Here is a 21,996-nt window from a genome sequence, read left to right on the forward strand (position 1 = left end):
GGGCCATCCTCTGCTGGTATTCCAGATGCACTAGCAGTGAGCAGGATTGGAACTGGAGCAGCTGGGACTCCCATATGAGATATTGCACCGCAGGTGGAGGCTTAACCTAACACCACAATGCTAACCCCTTGAATGTGCATTTTTAACCCAGGGTTATTCTGGTTAAGATGGAAGAATGGAGATCATACATGTGTTCCAGCTAATTAGGTGTTTTCTGGTTGGGATTTGTTCTTTTTTTTTTTTTAAGATTTATTTATTTATTTGAGAGGCAGAGTTATAGACAGAGGGAAAGACAGACAGAAAGGTCTTCCGTGCACTGTTTCTCTTCCCATATGGCTGCAATGGCTGAAGCCTGGAGCTTCTTCCAGGTCTCCCACATGGGTGCAGGGGCCCAAGCACTTGGACCATCTTCCACTGCTTTCCCGGGCCATTAGCAGAGGGCTGGATCGGAAGAGGAGCAGCCAGGACATGAAGTGGTGCCCATATGCGATGCTGACACTGTAGGCAGGAGCTTAACCCGGCTTCTGTTCTTTGATTTTTTTTTTAATGCATGCATCTGTTTATTTGATTACTGTTCATTTATTAATACTCTTACATGAATGGCTTTTGGCCTCCAACTATGGAGCACGTGGACTTTTTCCCCCCTCAACGATCCTTGGGCCCTGAGTCCCAGGCCCGCCTTGTTCTCCTTGGGCAGTGTGTGCAGTGTTTCAGTTCACATGAGCCAGAGTACTTCACTGCTGGTCCTGTGCTGTTGTCTGGCTGTGTGAGGGCTGGGGGAGTCTGGTGGGCCTATGAACAGAAACAGCTCCGTGATAATCAAGATCCCAGCCCTTCATGCTCATGCTTTCCTGCCCTCTGTTCACACTCTTGAAAAAAGGCCCCGTGTTTAAAGACACAATAACAGTAAAATCAGCTTGATTAGACCCTGGGTGAATTTAAAATGTAACCTGATGATGGCAGCTCTATCTGGCTTGGAAGTTGTGCATTCTATTTTGAGCACAGGATGTGAGTATTTGCAATGCCTGGTAGGGAATTAAATGGTTATTGAATTAACGTGGCCAAATAATACAAGCATCCTTCATCTTTAGATCCTGCCCTGGTGGTTCTGCCTACAGTGTTTTGAGAAGCCTGGGGCCCCAGCTTGGAGTTTAATCCTTCTGCCTTATGTCTTTGATTTAGGAGTCCATGAGTTATGAACAAGAGAGAGTCAACACAACTGTCTTTCCTATCTTTGCTCACTCCTTTGGTCTGTGAACCCTCTAGGTCTATTTTTTTTTTTTTTTAAGATTTATTTATTTGAAAGGCTGAGTTACAGAGAGAGAAAGAAATCTTCTATCCTTTGGTTCACTCCCCAAATGGCTTCAATGGCCTGGGCTGAACTAGGCTGAAACCAGGAACCTGGAACTCCATTCAGGTCTCCCACATGGATGGTAGGGGCCCACAGACTTGGGGCATCTTCTGCTGCTTTCCCAGGCACCTTAGCAGGGAGCTGGATGCGAAGTAGAGCAGCCGAGACACCAACTGGTGGTCATGTGGGATGCCTGGCTAGCAGGCAGTGGCTTAACTGGGCACCACAATGCTACCTACCTTGTAAGTTCTTGAAAAGCTCAAAGTATAAGACATATTGTTTAATAGCCTTGTGCTAAACACCTACAACTAATCAGCTCCTTTCTCCCCACAAAAGTCATAGCATACACTTTCATTAAGTGATAATAACCTGGGCCTGGTTTTGTACCATAGTGGGTAAAGCTGCTGCCTGCATCGCCAGCATCTCATATGGGCAATGGTTTGTGTCCCGGCTGTTCGTTTCCAATCCAGCTCCCTGCTTATGGCCTGGGAAAAGCAGCAAAGACCCACATAGGAGACCTGGAAGCAGCTCCTGACTTTGGCCTGGCCCAGTGTTGGCCACTGCAGGCATCTGGGGAGTGAACCAGTGGATGGAAGATCCTCTCACCCCCCACCCAATAACTTGGACTTTCAAATAAATAAATCTTTTGAGAGGTAGAGTTGTATATAGAGAGAGGTCTTCTATCTGCTGGTTCACTCCCCAAATGGCCAGAACTCAGCCGATCTGAAGCCACATGTGGGTGCAGGGGCCCAAGCACTTGGACTATCTTCCAGTGCTTTCCCTGGCCATCAGTAGGGAGCTGGATTGGAAGAAGAGCAGCCAGGACACAAACCGGTATCCATATGGGATGCCGGCACCCGCAGGTGGAGGCTTAACCTATGCCACAGCACTGGCCCCAAATAAATAAATCTTTTAAAAAATATAGTAAAGCCATACACTGGGGTGATGCTGTTCCCTTTAATCAAGTGCTTTTCCATCAACCTCCCTAAAAGGAAAGTGAGACCTTTATTAGACTACCATGGGGAAGCTGAGGCACAGGTCAGCCAGCCAGTTGTTGGCTGAGTCCCACCTAATTATGACTCACCTGTATTCAGTTAGTCCTTGCCTGTGTGCATGGTGGCACCACTGTGCTGGGAAAGGCAGGGTGAACTTTTTTTTTTTTTTTTTGATAGGCAGAGTGGACAGTGTGAGAGAGAGACAGAGAGAAAGGTCTTCCTTTTTGGATGTTGGTTCACCCTCCAATGGCCACTGCAGCCGGCGTGCTGCATCCGGTGCACTGCGCTGATCCGATGGCAGGAGCCAGGTACTTCTCCTGGTCTCCCATGGGGTGCAGGGCCCAAGCACTTGGGCCATCCTCCACTGCACTCCTGGGCCACAGCAGAGAGCTGGCCTGGAAGAGGGGCAACCGGGACAGAATCTGGTGCCTCGACTGGGACTAGAACCCGGTGTGCCGGCGCCACAAGGTGGAGGATTAGCCTAGTGAGCCACGGTGCTGGAGGGTGAACATTTTTTGGTCCTGTTCTTAATGTGTTGTCCGCTGCCTAAGAACCCAGACTATTTGGTAGAGAGTTTGGGGGAGTTCTGGACAGAGCTATTAGCTAATGGTCATGGCTGCTTCGTTTTTGGAACCTTTAAGCTTCTGAGCATATTGTAAGCACAGCCCAGGAGGTAAATGTAAAAATAATTTTCTTGCCAGTTTTTCCTGCGTGGTATCCTAGCGACAGCATACTGACTGTCCTTGGGTGTTGGGGCACCAACTAGGGCAGTATCAGAGCTTGCAGAGGGAGGGATATGAAGAGCCAGGCAGAGGGCACCCCTTTTAAAGTCAAGGTCTAGTTTCCTTTCATCAGCTTATCTTTTGGAAAGTTTTTGGCCCAGTTATTATTTAACTCATTGTTTTCTTTGAAAATCAGAGTGGAGGCTGGTGGTGTGGTACAGTGGGTTAAGCCACTGCCTGTAGAGCTGGTATCCCATAAGAGTACTGGTCTGAGTCCTGTCTACTCCATTTCCCAGCCCACTCCCTGCTAATGCACCTAGGAAATCAGTGAAGGATGGCCTGAGTGCTTGGGCCTCTGCCACCCACATGGGAGACCTAGAAGAAGCTCCTAACTCCTGGTTTCAGCCTGGCCTGGCCTTGGTCATTGTGGCCATCTGGGGAGTGAACTGGTGGATGGATACCAGTTTTATCTATTTTAAAAAAAGATACCTTCTGCTGGTTCACTCCTCAAGTGTCCATAATAGCTGAGGCTGGGCCAGGTTGAAGCCAGGAGCCAGGAACTCCATCCAGGTCTCCCATTTGGGTGGCAGGGACCCAAGTACCTGGCCCATCACCTGCTGCATCCCAGCTACATTAGCAGGAAGCTGAAGCTGGATTGGAGGAGTGGAGTAGTAGCAGGGGCTCAAATCAGACATTTGGATATGGGATGGGGTCTTCCCTAGCAGTGGCTTAACCTGCCGCACCGCGACACCCACCCCTTAGCCCAGTTAATTTAAAGCAGCATTTTATGTTCTGACTTCCAGAGTAAAATATGTTTATTGTCAGTTTGGAAAGTAGTCCCAAGGGAGTAAGTAAAAATCAACTATAATTTCAACATTGTTTGCATATTGGAAAATACATTTCTCATAGATACTCTTATTGAACTTTCACCCAGAGATTAGGTTCTGAAGTCAGAATATAAGGTTAAAACAACTTAGAAGGTTGAACATATCTTTAACCACCATGGACAGTAATTCTTATGCAGGCTTAGGCTTGAAAATGATTGAGCTAGACCCAAGGAAAAAACAACTGAAAAATTTATGTGAAGTTAAAGGGTCTGAGGGCAAAACCATTTTACCTTTACGATTACTGTGAAGTCCCTGATGGTAGTGGTTGGTGATGGAGAAATGAAGTGTGTTCCTGCTTGCCTGTAAGGTTTATTTCACTCTGTTTTAATATGAAGGTTCTATAACTTTAATATGGGCTAATAGATTTACTTGTTGTGAGGCTGATGTGCTGTAGTGGTAACACACCTAGCTTCAGGGAGCAGGTCCTGAGTCAGCCAGTAAGAAAAATGAACACCATGCAGCTGCATAGATGGTACCTGCCAGTATCTCCTCCCAGCTGCCAGACCCCCCACCCGATACACACAAGCACACCACACACATACATCACACCCCACATACCACACACACACACACCACATATACCACATACACCACGCACATATATATCCCCATCCCCCACCCCCACATATCCCCACACCACACTCCCTACACCACACATACACTACACATACACCATGTACACACCACACACCCATACCCCCCCACAGATACATCCCACACATACCATATATAGACACCACACACATGTACACAAATATACCCCACCACCACATATACCACATACACACCCACGCACATACCACACCCACACACACCACATAACACCATATACCCCCCATATACCACACATGCACATACACCCCCCACCCTCCCACCACACACACCTACACCACACACACACACCCTTCACACCACACATACACTACATACATCATATACATATACCACACATACCTCCACACCACACACACCCACACATATACCATACACACACACCACATACCACACAAACAACACATATACCCCCCACACCCCTCCTACACATACCCCTCACCCCACACACATACACCATACCCCCACACACCACATATACCACACACACCCGACACAGATACACACATACACCCACACCTAACACACAACACACAACACACACACATACTCCCCATACACACACACACACACCCCATATACACACACACACACACACAGTAAAGATGATTGTAACCTCCTGTTTATCTTCAGTGGGTACATATCACTTAAAAAGTTTCATTGTAAGGATGTACCACAGTTTATTAACCAAGGTACTGTTGTATATTTAGGTCATTTCCGATTATTTGTTGATACAAAAGTGGTGAAATGAACACCCTTGTGGATAAGTCCTTGTGCCCCTCCACAGTTATGTCTTGTGGGCAAATTCTTAGATGTGGAATTGGTAGTTTGGAAGACAGGAATGTTTTTAAGGCTTTTAACTCATATTGCCACATTGTCCCCAGGAACATTATGCTTCCTTCAAGTGTCTATTTCCTTGCAGTACTGGAAATTATCATTCAGAAGTGTCTTCTACAGCATGCCTGTTTTTGATGACCCAGGACTTCTGCCAGTTTATCCTTGGAAGAACTGAAGAAAGGAGGCAGGAGGTGATAAATGCTGGGGCCGGGTTATATGGGAGGTCAGGACAGATAATAGAAGGGTGAACTTGGAGGCCTCTTCTATACTCCAACCTCCAACTATCTTCAACAGACATCTAAAGGCAGCATATGGCTTAATACTTAAAAGTCATATGCTGTTTTAAAAAGCATATTTAATATTATAATTTTTGATTTAAAAAATAATTTGTCTTGTCGTCATAGAAGCTGCAGAATGCGAATGACATTTGTGTGTTTATCCAAAAGGGGGTATGGGCTTAAAAAAAGTATATGGAGAAATACTGTCCTAATCTCACCCTTCATTTTCTTTATTTTTGCTTTTTTGAAAGGCAGAGAGATCAACCTCTCCTCTACTCCTTCATTCTCCAAAAATCTGCACCAGCCAGGGCTGGGCCAGGCCAAAGCTGGGAGCTGGCACCAAAATCTAGGTCCCCAGCATGGGTGGTGGGAACCTAGCCATTTGACCCATCACCTGCTGCCTCCAAGAGTGTGCATTGGAAGGAAGCTGGGATTGGGAGCTGAGCTGGGACTTAAACCCAGGCAGTCCATCATGGGCTACAGGCATCCCAAATGGCGTCTTAAGTGCCCCACCAAGTGCCTGTCCTGCACCCCTCACTGTAGACAGGGACAGTGGAACCAGGGGTCAGGATTTCTGTAGGGCCACACAGCAAGCACACTGATGGAGAAGGAGCTGGAAGGAAGCTTTCGGGTCTATGATCAGTGCTATGATCAGTGCTCTTTCAGCCAGGTGGGGCAGGCGGAGCTGCCAGCGCTGCTTTGGTCAGCTAGCCTTACTGTCCTGCACAGCCCGAGAGCCACCTGTGCCCCTCCTGCACAGAGAGAGAAGGAGAGACAGAGAAAGAGAGAGAAGGAGAGACAGAGAAAGAGAGAGGTCTTCCATCCGCTGGTTCACTCCCCAATTGGCCGCAACAGCCGGAGCTGTGCCGATCCAAAGCCAGGAGCCAGGAGCTTCCTCCACAGGTCTCCCACGTGGGTGCAGGGGTCCAAGGACTTGGGCCATCTTCCACTGCTTCCCCAGGCCACAGCAGAGAGATGGATCAGAAGTGGAGCAGCCAGGTCTCGAACCAGCACCCATATGGGATGCCAGCACTTCAGGCCAGGGCATTAACCCGCTGTGCCACAGCGCCAGCCCCCAGTGACTTGCTTCTGCTTTGTCATCCCCACCTGTGAATGGGAGAAGGCTCACACCTTAGTAACACCCTGCCCAAACTCTCCTGCTTCCTGGAAGACTTCTCTCCATGCCCCAGCCACTCAAGTGCCACTTCCTCAGGGGCACCTTTCCTGACTGCCAAGAGAGGTTAGGGCTCCCCTGAGCATTCTTAGAGCACCTCCTCCCTTTAATGCCCTTGTCCCCGCTGTGATTACTTTGTTCTGTGTTTAATATTGCGCCCTGATGGGATCTGTATGGGCTCTGAGTGCAGAAACTTTTTACCATCTCTCTGTTGCTGGCACACACTGAGCCTTAATAAGTGTTTGAATATGTGCATGGATGCTAATGAATGAGTGAGAAGCCTGTGGGGGCTGCTGGGTGGTGCTGCTTCTGATTGCAGGGTCAAGGGGAGCTGTCCCCTATTGCCAAGGGCGTGGAGGGAAGAGAGAGAGCAAGAACGGACACAGCAGAGGCCCCAGGCTAGAGCCAAGCCAGAGGGTATGGTCTGCTTCGCAGGGTGCCAGAGAACGCCCCCCCCCCCGGGGGGGGGGGCTGGGGTCCAGAACCACAACCCGCCCGGCATACCTCCCTGGCTGCAGCGCTGCAGTTTAGGGGAGGGGTTGTTCAGGGAACCTCCTTGAATCATACTGGGGAAGGGAATCCAAGGTCAGGGCTCTTGGAGGGCTGCTTGGCAAGAAGAGGACAGCGACCCTCGGGTCACCTACGGCTGGGGCGTCACAGTCGATGGGTAATTGCGGCAGTGGCTGTCAGGGCTGCCGGTGGCTGGCCGCGCGCCAGAGCAGCGCCGCCGAGAGGCCGCAGGTCCTGCCGGCTCCGCGGGTTTCCCTCCCCCTCCTCCGTCTTCAGCCGCCCCGGGCTCGCAGCATCCTCTGCAAGGAAAGGGATGTGCCGCTTTTGGACGCGCAGTCCCGGCCCGGCGGTGGCAGCACCTGGGGCGCGCCCGGGGCGGCTGGGGTCCGCCGTCTGGCGCCTCGCCGCGTGCTGTGGTCGGCGCTGATGTCAAGTGGGTGTGGGCTCTTCGGGAAGGCCAGGCGAGGACGAGGAGGAGCGTGCACTGAGGCCCCGGTGCGCTCAGTTGCCCGGCGCCGCTGACCGGTGGCCCGCCGGGGCCCACGGCGTGGGCGCATGGAGCCGCGGCGGTGTCCGCTCCGGGACGTGTGCCCCGCCGCCCGCGGGGCCTGCAGGTGTGTGCGCGCGCGCGCGGGAACTTTAGGGGGCGCGGGCGTGCGGGGAGCTGGCTAGTGCCCGGCCGGCCATCAGCGTGGGAGCTGCCGCTCGCCGGCGGAGTTTCAGCTAGAGGATTCCCCGAGCCGGTGCCCGGCTTTGGGTCACTCCTCGGGAAGGGCGCCCAGGGAGCTGCCTTGCTGTGGTTAAGAACCCGGTTTCCAAGTGCAGCCTGCATACGCGGTAACAGGATTATCTCTCTGCAGACCGAGGGGCTTCCCGACCCTGTTGTTATTGGGGGGACGCGCAGCATTGGTGGGGACAGCAGCCGGCCAGCGGTGGAGGGGGCTGGGGGCCGGAGGCGGGCACCTGATTCTCCTGGCGCCCCAGGGCGCCTGCCTCTCCTCCTCCTCCCCGAGCCTCTCCACCCACGCTAGCCGGGAGCCGGCTGAGGAGGAGGTAAGGGGCCAGCCTTGCGCCGTGACAGCTCTGGTTTCAGACACACCTTCCCGGAGGAATGCAGAGGCTTTGTTCCAGGCGTTGGTCCCAGCCGCCCGGAGCCCTGGAGCCGGCAGGCATGGGGCCGGGGCTAGGGTGCCATTACTCATCTTTTACGGCCATGCCAGGGAGCTGCTGGGTAGGCAAGTTAATTATTAATGTGTGTAGGCTGGCAAGAGGGGATCTGGAAATGAGACTAGTGGGTTGTAGCCCCCTCCCACCCAGCCACCCACCCACTGCCTTTCTTTTTGACTTTGGTAGTCAAGGTTTGAGCCCAGGTGTTTGGTTCTGTCTCCTGGAAGGATGCAGGCACTCCCCCCTGGGACCAGCCCCCTGCTGGAGGGATTCCTCCTCCCTGCCACTGGGACAGCAGGAAGGGACGTCCCTCGGTTTACCTGGGCGCCAGCCTGTGCCTTTCTTCCCTTGCCTTCCCAGTCCAGCTTCACTCCCATCCCTTGCCGCTAGGCAGCCTCCTGTTTAGGCTTCCAGACCAGGGGTAGGAGAGTCAAGTTTCTGAGCAGACAATCTGAAGTGTTCTGAGAAATGCTGTCCCAGCCCAGCTGGAGGCCTGAGAACCGGCTCACAATTCCACAGGTGCCCTGGGCTGTGTTTTCAGGCCCTAGGAGTGCAGGAGAGAGGGGTAAGGTGAAGTCACCTAACCTGTCTCTCCCAGGGCCCTCCAGGTCCAGGTAGGGATGCAGAGGGGGAAGGGGAGCCGCTCCCTCCGGCAGTTTCAGTCTCCCTCCCTCTGATGGGGAGAGGGTGGATTCTAGGGCTGGTAGGCACACAGGTGACTGTGTGTGTGCTGGGGTATTTCTGGATGGGGAGCTCAGTGCGTCCAGGAGAGCTGTGGATGAGGCTGACTGGAGAATCCGCTGATCCAGCTTTCCTGGGAGCCCAAGCCTTGGAGACTTGGGAATCAGTATCTCTGTGGACTTAGGCTGGAGTACACCTTCCTGCAGACAGGGAGAGTGTGATGAGAAGGACGCTGTGCTCATCTTGGAAGCTGACACTTTGCAGAGGTGAAGAGGGGGCCGGGCTCAACAAAGGGAGGGAGGGCTGGCTGGGCCATGAGGGGCGGGGCTGGGGGTATGGGCTGTGTGTCTCATCAGAGAGATTCTGCAGATGAGTTGTTGTGCTTCCCCACTTTCTGTCTCTGCCCCCTCCACACAGTTTTCTGTCGGCTTCATCAGTGGTGACGTGGTTTGCTGGGTTCACCTGCATCCCCACTCTGGTCTCCATGGGCTGGGCTGCCCCGATGGCCACCCAGACACATACAAGTCCTGTCTCATCCAGGGAGGAGATGAGGGCAGGAGGGCTTGGCTTCAGAGCGGCTGTGGGCCCTGAAGCCTTGGCTTGTTGGGGAATCCACGCTGCCTGTCCTAACACCTGTGTTGGTGGTATGTGTTCAGTGGCACCCTCCCCCAGCACTCAGGGCTCTTGCTTTCAGAGTGTCACTGTCTCCACCCAGAGCTGCCGGCCCTCTGTGCTGAGGGTTTGGAGATGGCCCTGACTGGGGACAAGTGTTTTCTGTGATGGGCGGACTGCCCACACTTGCCACCTAATGTCTGCTCACCTTTGGGCCTACTGCTGGCTGTGGTTGAATAGGCATTGGTGATGGCCAGCCACTGCCTGGAGAAGTGACCCAAGGTGACTGTGTAGGGAGTAGATGAGTCGTAGTGTCCCCAGGGGCACTGTAAATTAAGAGAGAGCGCATCAGGGATTTTGGGAAAAGTGAGGCAGCTATCATAGAAGTGGTGAGGTTGTGAGGAGCGCCTGGGGGTCAGGGTCAATATGGGTTGCAGGTCAGAGCACTGAGCAGCGCTGGTCTGTAGATGTGTGTCTGGGGCTTCACATCTGTGCAGGCTGTGGTTAGCAGAGGCGTCTGTCCCAGGACCTGACTCCCCCACACCTGGGATAAGGAGGGGTCTGTCTGCAGCAGCTTCTCCCTTTCGAAAGCTGCTGGGCTGATGGTGGTCATTATTGAGTTCTCCAGCAGCAGCTGTGACTGGAACCTTTTCCTGGGGTGGGAGGCAGCAGAAATCACTCAGGCTAAGAGAGCGGTGGAATCCGGCAAGATGAGGAGGGGACAGAGAATGGAGACCCTGGCAGCCTTTGCAGCATTGGTTTGCAAAAGCATGAAGTTGCCCACTGAGGTTTGCACTGTCTCTGGTGAAGGGAAGAAAGGCCAGTATACCAGGCCTGTGCCCTGTGGGTAGCTAGGAATGAGGGAGAGAGGAAGGGGTTAATTGAGGCAGCTCCTGTGTGGCTGTCTCCAGGGACATGGATTCAAACTCAGTTTCTGCTACTTATCAGCCTTGTGTCCTTGAGCCCGAGTCTGTTCCTTTGCCTGTTAATTAGGGATAAGGATTCCCCCTCCTCCTGGGATAATTGTGAGGATTACATGAAATGTTTGCGAAGGATTTAACACAGTGCTCCCTAATTGATAGTTGATATATTTTTTTATTAATTAAAGCAGCCAGGGGATCTCAGATCATCAGCTGAGAGAGCTCTTAGTAGAAAATGTCAGAAATGTCATTTTGTGCTGCTACCGTAAGCCATATCCAGGCTCCAAGGGTCGGATGTGACCGCTGTCCTGGAAGGGTGTCATCTGACTTTTACATCAAACCTGGTTCTGGCTTCTAACTGTTCAGAGAGGCCTTGGAGACCTGAGCTGGAAAGGTAGCCGGCTGGGGTGTAGCCAGGGCTAGGGAATGCTCAGCCCAGGAGTGTGGATCCCTGCCACTGTCAGCTGTGTGACTACACCTGCTTTTATCTCCCTGAGCCAGTGTCCTGGGAGAACAGCAAGACCTGCCTCACACAGTTGTCCTCATGATCAAAGGGGATAATGTATGCAAAACTGTACTGCGCCATTATGTGTTCCTGATAGCTTCCCATGTACCAGACGCGGTCCCAAGTGCTTTGCTGTGTTATTCCGCTGAATTCTTACTACGGTTTATGATGCAGTTAAGTATTTCCCACATGGAGTTGTGGTTTTTATTTTGGGGGGAGCTGACCCTCTGTGGCCATATTGTGTCCCTGAAGACTTGTGTCTGCAAGAGGAGGAGTTAAGCAGAGTTGCTGCAAGGATGCTTGTGCCCTGTCTGTCTGCCTCAGACCCAGCCTAGCGTCCCAGGCCAGCTCTGGATCCGAGCTGACACATGAGGAGAGGAGGTTCTTCCTGGTCCGTCTGTCCTCTTGGAGCCCCCTGTGGCCCCACAGCCTTTGGCTTTGTGGAGTTCAGGGACACGCCACCGTCTTGGCTGTGCACTTTGTCACTTGCGTGGAACTGTAACCCTCTTGCAGTCACCCTCAGAGGTGCCTGTGAAGACAGAGCTTGCTAGTCTGATTGGACTTTAGGCAGGGGAAATGTTTGGTCTAGAAGCGACCAAAAGGCTCAGAATTTTCAAGGTCCCATCTGTCTTTCTCCTGCTTCCAGTGAGCTGTTTTGCCTCCTCCTCTCTGCTCCGAGTGATCTGCCAGTGAGCACGGAGGACTGAAGTTTCCAATGTGTTAGAAAAAACATTCAAAAAGGAGGAAAGAAAAAAAACTCCTCTGAAAATAAGGGCTCACGGCTGGTGGAGTTTCAACATAAGTGGTGCTCATTAGCAGAGTTACCGTCACAGCCCCAAATTTATTCTCATTACTTTTGGAGGTGTTTATAAGAAAGAAAGAAAAAAAAAAAGCTGCAGCATTGCAAGTTACTCTCTGTTTACAATGTTTGTGAAGGAGGGACACAAATAAAGGTCTGGTGTGGAACAAAAAGTGAAGAGAAACTGGCGGGGCTGCAGGTGCGCTCAGGAGGTTCCAGAGCTCCGGTGGAGAAGGGCTTTCCATGGCTCAGACCTGGGCTGCGGCTCCTGAGGTCGCCTGGCCAGGTCGTCCAGGCAGGTGTTGTCGGTCCTGTCCTTTTACTGGGAAGTGGAGTGACAGTTGAGTCAGGTAGTCAGATATCATTTTGCCAATTGTGTATACACTGCAGGAAATTTAGAGCATTACAAAGGAAAAAGAAGAGGGGATTGGGGACCAAATGTCAAAGGCAACCACTGTTTACATTTCAGTGGGTTTCCTAAGACTATATATAAATATATATCTTTTTTAAAAGTATTTACTTATATGAAGGGCAAGTGGAAAAGAATCATCTGCTGGTTCACTCCTCAAATGGCCACAACACCTGGTGCTGGGCCAGGCCAAAGCCAGGAGCCAGAAAAACTTCAACTAGGGTCTCCCATGTGGGTGCAGGGGCCCAAGTATTTGGGCCATCTTCCACTGCTTCACTGGGTGCGTCAGCAGGGATCTGGATTGGAAGTGGAGCAGCCAGGACTTGAACCCACACTCCCGTATGAGATGCCAGCTTTGCAATCAACAGCTCAACCCTCTTTGCCACAACACCGGCCTCTAAAGGCTTTTCTCCTTTCAAGGAAGTAGAGACATTTGTTTATGTCAGGGGAGATTTGCTTGTTATTTATACATCTCTGGGCATATCAAGTTTCGGGTCTTGCAGCAGGCACTCTTTCTATAAGCTTTGTGTCTGCAAATTCAGGTCAAGGTTTTTATTTTATGTGAAATACTGTGCTAGAGACTTTGGAGAAGATGAGTGATGGTGAAGTGAGAGAGGGAGATGTGTGTTCAGTGGATCAGGTGCAGGCGGAGTAGTGATAGTGCAAGCCCTGCTCCAGGTGCTTTATCCATGTTACTCATGCTTAATCTCCCATCAGCCTTGTGGGAGAGGTATTGCCCACTTTATAATTGTAGGGACTAACAGGTTAAATGGCTTGCCTAAGGTGATAAAATTAATAAGCCACTCAAGCTGAGATCCAAATCCAGATTGTCTCATTACAGAATTCAGGGCCGTCTCTTTGGAAAATCTGCCGACACAACAATCCCATAAAAGGCAAGCACGAAGTCGGGCTCTGAGATGAAGAAAGCTATGGCGCCCGGCTCTCCGTCACTCCCTCCCTTATCCTTCTCTCTCTCTGGTGTTAAGATAAATGATTCTAATTATATCGAGTGGGATTTGCTGTCTTTTTGAAAAGTTCCCTCCTTGGATTCTTTCACTTAGTTGGGTCATTTGATGATAAATCTCTCTATCAGGACTGGAAGGAAACAGATTATCTTCTTTATTTTCTTACTGGGATGAGCAAGAGGAAGAAGTGACCTGGGCATACAGAATAATTTTCAGTTGAGCCAGGACCAAAACTCAGCTTTTTAGCTTATTTTTTTTTAAACCAGAATTTCTGTATCAACGTGTTTTGTGTTACTAAAATGAGATACCTGAGACTGGGTAACTTTATAAAGAAAGGAGGTTTGTTTTGATTCTGGGGTCTGGAGTCCCAGGTAATGGCACTTAGCTAATGATGCCTTCTTGCTGGTAGTCTTGAAGCAGTGGCAGGAAGCAGGGACAGGTGGTATGTGTGTCGTTATCCTCTGGTCTTTCTCTTATGAAGGTATTGCAGAAAATTCCTGGAAAATTGAATTAAAAGATAAGCTTATTGTTGGTATAAAAAAATTTGAAATTGATATCTTATTTTTATTAATAGTGGACATTTTAATGAGCTTTTGAAGGCCCCTTATAGAAAGCCACCAGGATTCAATCATGGGGGCTCCACCGTGATGACCCCCCCCACTAACCCTCATTCCCCCCCTCAACTCTAAGTACCATAGTCGGATTCCGTGTCCACTTTCTTACAACTTCACGATGAGGGTTATATTTCCATGCATGAACCTTTGGGGACCCTCAAACCAGGTGCAGATTGTAGCAGCTTCCCAAGGTATAAAGTGATACAGGATAATAAAGGTGAATATTTTTAATTTTTAATAATTTTATGCTTGAGTATATACATTGTCTCAGGTGTGTTTGGAGAAAAATGTGGCTAGAACAGCAGAACAGCTTGGCAGCTGTTATTGCTCAGGATGTGTCTGGAGTCTGTTTGGTCTATTTAATGGAAATACAGGCTGGGCAGGTCATGGCAGCAGTGACAGAGGCAGTGTGTGGCCAGAGTTGGTTCACAACAGGAAAACAGTGCATTTATACCAGTCTTCACCCTCTCCAAGTGAGCTCGCCTGCCCAGCTAGCTTCATTGTCTCAGGGACAAGAAGAAGGGTCAGAATAGTGACCTCATTTTGTGTATATGAAGATACCTCAAAAATGTTTTGGGAAAATAGAATTAAAAGATGAATTTATTTTAGTGCAAAAATTTGACATCTGTGCACACTTTTTCATAATACATTTTCCATGAACTTTTTGAAGACCCCACAAAATATGTATGTATTTCAATATTTTTGCACCAAAGTAACCACATGTTTTAGCTCCATTCTCCATGAACTCTTTGAAGTACCCACATATTCAGAAAGTTCCAAGAGGTCAGTTAACAAACCCAGGGTCACAGAGGATAGGTTGGAGAGGCAGGGTTCACAAGCCCAGCCTGGGCTCCTTCTCTTGCCCCCATTCCACAAGGTGAGTGTGCCTGGACCCAGCCTGTAGTCCAACCCCCCTATTACAGTCTTGTTCAGGTACCAGGCTCAAGTGGAAATGAGTGTGGTTGGGTTGCTAGGTTGCCAGCAGAGCCCGCTAACTTAAAGCTTGATTTTAGAATTTCAAAGACTGTGTGGTATTTATCCAGTGTGACTCATGCTGTTAAGTGAGAGAACCGGCCGGCGCCGCGGCTCAATAGGCTAATCCTCCGCCTAGCGGCGCCGGCACACCGGGTTCTAGTCCCGGTCGGGGCTCCGGATTCTGTCCCGGTTGCCCCTCTTCCAGGCCAGCCCTCTGCTGTGGCCAGGGAGTGCAGTGGAGGATGGCCCAGGTGCTTGGGCCCTGCACCCCATGGGAGACCAGGAAAAGCACCTGGCTCCTGGCTCCTGCCATCGGATCAGCGCGGTGCGCCGGCCGCAGCGCGCCGGCCGCGGCGGCCATTGGAGGGTGAACCAACGGCAAAGGAAGACCTTTCTCTCTGTCTCTCTCTCTCACTGTCCACTCTGCCTGTCAAAAAAAAAAAAAAAAAAAAAAAAAAAAAAAAAAAAAGGTGAGAGAACCCCATCCTGCTGCCTGTGGCTTCTGTTCACGTTGCGATGACGCTGGGTGACTTGGGAGCTCCAGGAAGACTGTGCCTCTCAGTCTCTCTGAAAGGCAATTTCTGGGTGGTTTTTGAGATTGACTCATCTATTCATACTTTCAGAGTTGAGAATCAACTAGAAGGTATTTGTCTAGAGCCGAGGTATGGAGGTGAAGGTGTGGCTGCTTCCAGGTGAGCTGGAGAGACTTGGAACTGCTCTACAGAGGAAGACTGACTTTCAGAGCCCTGCCTTGGGAGATCTTGGCTGGAACATGGAGTCTAGGTTTGGGTCCCTCAGAGGTGCCACTGAAGGTCAGGTTGGTGTTAAGGGATGGAGTGGGACAGGGAGAGCCTTTTTGGCAAAGGAGAGAGCATGTTCAAAGTCATCTCAGTAAGAGCTGAAAACTGGGTGGAGGCTACTGGCCATGCCATGCAAGGGAGAGAGCCAGTTCCATCTATGCTGGTGCAGGCCCAATTTATGTTTTATTTAAAAATTACTTATTTTTTATTTAAAAAAAATGATATATATTTGAAGGTACAGAAAGGGAAATTTCTATCTGTTGGTTCATTTCCTAAATGCCTACAGCAACTGAAGCTGGGCCAGGCTGAAGCCAGGAGCCCAGAATTCAATCTAGGTTTCCTTCAGGGTGATAGGGACCCAAGTACTTGAGCTATCACCTGCTGGGGGCGCATTAGCTGGCAAAGGAATCAGAATCGGAGCAGGCTGCTCTCATGCAGCTGTCCTAAGCAGTGTCTTAAGCTCTGTACCAAATGCTCACCCTGAAGGCCCTGTTTGAAACTGAAGCCCTCAGGGCGGGTGTAAGCCAGGTGGAGAATTCCTGCCACTGCCACTGCCCCTGGGCGGTTGTGTGACAGCGGAGCCAGCAGTGTTCCAGGCCCTGCCCTGGCTCTTGTGTGTTGATCGTCCCACTTGTTCCTCACCACACTGCCTGAGGTAGGCGTGGGCCTACCTTCGGCCAATATTTCAGTCTCATTTCCCTCACTCATGATAGGAGGAAAATGAGACTGAAATATCGAGTACTGGGGCTGAGATCACAGTGCAGACCTCAGAGTCGGCGTTAGGATGCTGCTCTGTGGTAGAAGGCTCACTGGTCCAGAGACCAGGGCACCTGCGATCTGGTCCCAGGTTTGCTTGTTATGACACATAGCACAAGCCAGCCTCACTCTCCACCTCTGCCTGCAGCACCGGGGCCTGCCAGCTGCAGAAAGGCTGTGAGCATGAACGAGAGCCCGAGCACACCCTCTTCTCACCAGCCTCGCACCTCCAGAGTGACCTTCCGAGGAAACCTCACCTCTCCACCCAAGGTCGTCCTTAGGGTCCAGGAGGCAGGTGGGGAGTTTGGCCCCAGGGGGGCCTTGAGGGGTCCACGTGGAGCTGTTTTGCATCCATGGGTCGTGGTGGAGATAGGACACAAGCATCCTTGAGTAGCCCATCTGGGCGAACTGAGACTGGCAGTGTGGTCCCCACAGCCTTCTCTGTAAGGACACGTGTGCTGGAGGTGACTGAGGGCAAGCCCCTTCCTGACCCGAGGGCAGGTGGCCGGTGCTGCCACGTTGTCTCCGTGTGATTTGAAGCGAGTGCACCTGGGTTCTGCAGCTACAGGTTCTTCGTGTATACACCACGGCTGCTGGGTTCTACCTCGCAGTCTGTGAGCGCGACCTGCCCAGTTCCTGGCCCACAGTGGGCACTCAGCATGGAGGGGCCCCTGTTTCCCGGAGTCCGTCCCATCATAGATCCCAGTTCTTTGCAGGCTCCCGCGTCTCTCCCTTGCCTTTAAGACTGGCAGAGGCGCAGTGTGATCGGATGTGAAGGAGGCTCTGGCCCACGGTGTGACTGAACGCCAAGACCCTGGGCTTGGAGCAGGAGGTGGTGATAAGTGGTTTTCAGGTGGCTGCGGTGGGTGTGCTGGGCCATCTTGGAAGCGAGAGTGCGTTGGTCTTGCCAAGTATGAGATTGAGTGTCACCGTTTCGCTTTCTGGGAATAATGGCTGTGCAGATGAAGTAGATTCATGGCGCTGGGGTACGTCAGAGAACAGACTGCTCTTTTTTTCCTGTTAAATGTCTATGTTTTCTGATTATTCAGGTAATGTGCTTATTTTAGAATATTCAGAAAATGCCAAAAAAGAAGGAAAAACATTTACATCTACACCTAGAGATGCTTATTGCTAACATTTTAACATAGTTCCCTCCATTCTTTTTTGAAAAGGATCATGATTTTTTATTCAAAATGACAGTTTCCTGTGCCTTATTCACATACTGTATCACGTGGCTGCTCAGATCGCAGCACAGCCCTTACAACACTTATATGCTACCATAATTGTCCATGGTGTCTGTGTGCTATAGTTTTCTTCATTACTCCCTGTTTAGTAGTTAGGCATTCAGATTGCTTCCGCTTGCCTCCTAAAATGCATGAAAATATTCAACTATGGTTTTATTCCTGGAACTGGAATACCTACATCAAAGAATAAGCACATTAAAAAGTGCACACCAGGACAGGCTCGGTGGTGCAGTGCATTAAGCAGCCACTTGGGCTACCCACGTCCCATGCGGGAGTGCCTGGTTTGAGTCCTGACTACCCTGTATTTCTGATCCCGCTTCCTGCTCCTGTGCCTGGGAGGCAGCAGATGATGGCCCATGTTCCTGCCACCCCCGTAGGAGACCCACATGGAGTTCTCAGCTCCTGGCTTCATTCTGGCCTCGCCCTGGCTGTTGTGAACTAGTGGGTGGAAGACCTCTGCCTCCCCGTCCCCCTCTCTGTCACTCTGTCTTACAAATGAATAAATATTTGAAAAGTGCACATTAATGGGCTTTTCTACTTAGCTGATGATAAGGAGCTAAAAAGTGGCAGTGGTCTTGGGGAGCCACGAGCCAGCCTGAGGCCCCTGCTTCTGCTCATCATGCACACAGCCCGCCTCCTCGCTGCTCGCTCGCTTCCTGGCGTACAGTACAATCAGCCTCTTGTGGCTCCCCGGTGAAATTTAAGTAATGGGTCAGCCTTTCCAGCGCTTCCCTAGCCGTCAGGAAGTTCGTCTGTGAATCTAACCTAAATCTCACCTGCTGCATTTTAAATCCGCATCTGCTGCTGGCTCCTCTCAGTGGAGTGGGGCGGAGCAGAGCTGTGCACTGGCTGCAGGTGGCCCTGCTCAACCCTCGCCACCAGCCTTATGTTGCCCTGGAGGAAACTTGAGGGTCTCTGGCTCCTGCTGTCGCGACTGGGAGGGCGGTCCCTGCATCAAGTTGCTGCCGATAACGCCAGGTAGGGTTTCTGAATCCTGGAGTGCCCATGCCATGGAGCCCGGCATTCCGGCCTCTCCCGTGCCCTCTGCAGACCTCGTGGGGCGATTAGCATTCAGAGCGTGCTCTCCTGTTGACACTGCAGGTCTATCGGATTCATTCTCTGGGGGGAGAAACGTGGCTGGAGCGGGGATAAATTGTGCTTCAGTGCCAGGTGCCTTGGCCGAGTGGTCTGAGTGAAGGGCACGGCCAGGGAGGGAGGGCCGGTTGAGTGCATTCTGGTACTGGGAAAGGCAGCTGTCAGGGAGGGGGGGGGGAGGGGGAGGGGGAGGGTCCCACCCTGGGCCTCCCCCCCTGGGCCTCCCCCCCCCCCCCCCCCGGGCCTCCCTCCCTCGGCCTCAGGCAGCAGCCAGACCTTCTACCCACACAGCCTTAGCCATCTTTCTCAGCCAGGTCCTTTCTTGGGTGCTGACAGCTTTGTTTCAGGGCGGTGAGATGTTAATTTAGAAGGGAAATGAATAGAGCTGCGACTCCATGGGCCCCGTGCGTCCCTAGGCATTTTAGAGCTGGCTGGCTGGCAGGATGGAGCAAGTCACACAGGAAAGACTGGGAATTGAGGCCTTGCTGCACCTGTGGGAGTATCCGGCCCCGGGGGTGGAGCCCAAGCCTTCCTGGGACTCAGCCCGGCCTGGCTGACCTCCCCGCCGTGTCACCAGGGGCTCCCACCTACAGCTAACTGCTTGGTGCTCTCAGTGTGGCCTCTTGGGGAGGTGCTGTGTTGGCAACATTGCTGCTCCTTCCTTTAGTGCCTAGCACAGGGTAGTCCTTGAGTGCACTGAACCAGCATTTAAGAGGGAAAAGCCAGTGGTTTTATGCACTCAGTAAAGAAGGCAGTTCTGTGCTCTTCAGCTGGCATTTGAATGATCCATGTCAGGTTGTTATCCATCCTTTGAAGGGAAGCCTGTCTTGCCTCCCTTTATTGTTATCCCCTGTTCTCCTTGCTGCTGAGTGCCCCCAGTAACTTTGAGCGTCCTGGGTTGGCGTCGGATCCCAGGGTCCCTACTGCAAGGCTGTAGTCCGGAGAATGCCATCCCTGGCTGCACAGTAGAAGCCCTTGGGGAGCTTTGAAAAAATACATTGATGCCAAGGACCTGGTGCCTGCGATCCTGATTTATTTGGTTTGGACTGGGGCTCTGACATCATTTTAAAGACGTTTATGGGTGGCGCTAACTTTCAGTGGTTCTCCCAGAATCCAGAGTAAGATGTGTCTGCCGTATCTGATCAGCACTTCCCCTTGTGTTAGAAGCCTGTGATGGCTGCTGCAGGAGCTGGCTCCACTTCCTTCTGGGAGGCGGCAAAGGTGAGGTGGCGAGGGAGAGCCTTCCTCGTGTCAGGGCCTTTCGAGAGTGGCCTCAGCTCAAGGCACAGCCCCGTAGCCCCTGCACCTGTACCTTGTACCCCTTCCGTTACCAGGGTGTGGTCCGGCATTGTCACTCTACCTGGTCATTAGGCAGATGACGTGGACAGGATGAGGATGCTTTAGTTAAGATGCAAGATAAAAAGGAAGACGCAGGAAGTTAGTCTGTTTGTATCTGGTTCATCAGCTGGAGCCTGGATTTTTTTTCTCAAACTTTCGCAGCTGGGTGGAAGAGCTGGGAACAGGGCTGTGAGCAAATGGCGGAAAGTGCCTTTTCATTTGCTCCTAGAGGTCAGACAGGTCAAAGTTCAACCTTGCGTGGCTCTGTCACCCCTCAGCTGGGACCCCTGAGGCACGCTGCTGCCAGTTTCCTCATCCGTGCTATGGACACCCTTTCCCCGAGGACTGATAAGGGACAAGTTACTACCAGGAGCGAATGAGTGCCTGTGCCATGTGTTTGGGTTTCCATGGGTGTTCCTTTTCATGATTCAAGAATGGCTCTGCTCTTGTTGGCTAATACACCTGACTTGGCGTCCTAAGTTCCACCTGCTGGAACACAACCTCTTTGAGGGTGTTTGTGGGTGGTGCTTGGTTCCATGAGTGGCCTCTCAGGTGAAGGGGCTGCTTTTGTGGTCACACCTGCTCCCTTCCATCTCATGGCTGGGCCGAGAAGTTCCGTCTCCCTTGAGAGAGCTTGCCTCTAAGTTAACACCTGGGGTGCTGATGGTGCTACTCTCTACATTTACAGATCATGCTTACACAAAGCTGTGAGTGTGAATAGCTGTTTTTCAAAAAATTTTTAAAGATTTATTTACTTATTTGAAAGGCAGAGTTACAGAGAGACAGAGGTTGGGAGAGCTTCCATCTGCTGGTTCATTCCTCAAATGGTTACAACACCTGGGGCTGGGCTGAGCTGGAGCCAGGAGCTTCTTCTAAGTCTCCCAAGTGGGTGCAGAGACCCAAGTACTTAGGCCATCTTCCATTGCTTTCCCAGGCACATTAGCAGGGAGCTGAATCAGAGGTGAAGCAGCTAGGACATGAACGGGTGCCTAGATAGGATGCTGGCATCGCAGGCGGCAGCTTTACCAACTATGGCACAATGGTGGCCCCCTCCCCCTTTATTTTTTTGCTTCTTAGCTTTCCATTTAAAACTGAAATTTGTCAACCACCTGTAACAGGTTCTCAGAGGCAGAAGTTAAACCTAGAAGTTTGCCTTTTAGTCAGAATCCCAGGTCTCATCAGGTACAGAAATGTTCGAGGATCAGTCTGTTCATGAACGCCAGCACCTCCTAGCCACTTGTTCCACAGTAGAGAAATGGGACCCAGAGCAGTTACAGGCTTGCACAGGGTCACACAGTGAGGTGGAGCTGGGGCTAAGCCAGGAAGAACTTGGATCCAATTCCGGAAAGTTACCCTACCCCCCATTTGTGTGGAACTTAGCTGTTGTGCTAAGGTGGGGAGTAACATTGTGGATGTTGAATCAGATTCTTCTTTCCTGTTGAGGGCAGGGGCAGAGGTGCCATTCTGTGTCTCATAGCATGTGTAGCAGCCTCCCTCACTTCTGTCCCCTGGATGCCGATAGTACCCCTCAGTTGTGACATCAGAGATGTCTCCAGGCATCCAAATGTGCTGGGCAAGGGTGGGGAGCAAGACGACCTGGTGGAGACTCCCTGCTTTGGTGGGAGAAGCCGAATTATTTCAGGGATGCTCCCTCCTGGCATCCTACATTTGTTTTTATATTTGGGGACTTCACTGTTAACATTTGCATAGCTGGCTTCTTCCCAGCTTGGCTAATGTGTTGGATCACACA

At 51.4% G+C, this 21,996-nt stretch overlaps 1 protein-coding gene across 11 annotated transcripts in view; it reads left to right on the top strand.

Moving 5' to 3' along the window:
• PLEKHA7 (pleckstrin homology domain containing A7) overlaps positions 1-21,996 on the top strand; it is a 222,922-nt gene that overhangs the window by 78,668 nt on the left and 122,258 nt on the right. The window contains exon 1 of one of the 11 annotated variants that reach the window (XM_051833957.3): positions 7,625-7,980. The exons of 7 other annotated variants lie outside the window; for them this stretch is intronic. In XM_051833957.3, coding sequence (XP_051689917.3) covers positions 7,922-7,980 — 59 coding nt within the window. In that variant the 5' untranslated portion in view covers positions 7,625-7,921. Of the gene's footprint in view, positions 1-7,624; positions 7,981-8,180; positions 8,204-18,614; positions 18,792-21,996 lie in introns of those variants that run through there. 3 more of the 11 variants (XM_089328112.1, XM_089328118.1, XM_089328105.1) reach the window with 3 other exon arrangements.

The sequence above is a fragment of the Oryctolagus cuniculus genome, chromosome 1, assembly GCF_051225735.1.
Source record: "Oryctolagus cuniculus isolate XC-2025 breed Fujian yellow rabbit chromosome 1, ASM5122573v1, whole genome shotgun sequence".
In the NCBI taxonomy this organism is placed as follows: Eukaryota; Metazoa; Chordata; class Mammalia; order Lagomorpha; family Leporidae; genus Oryctolagus; species Oryctolagus cuniculus.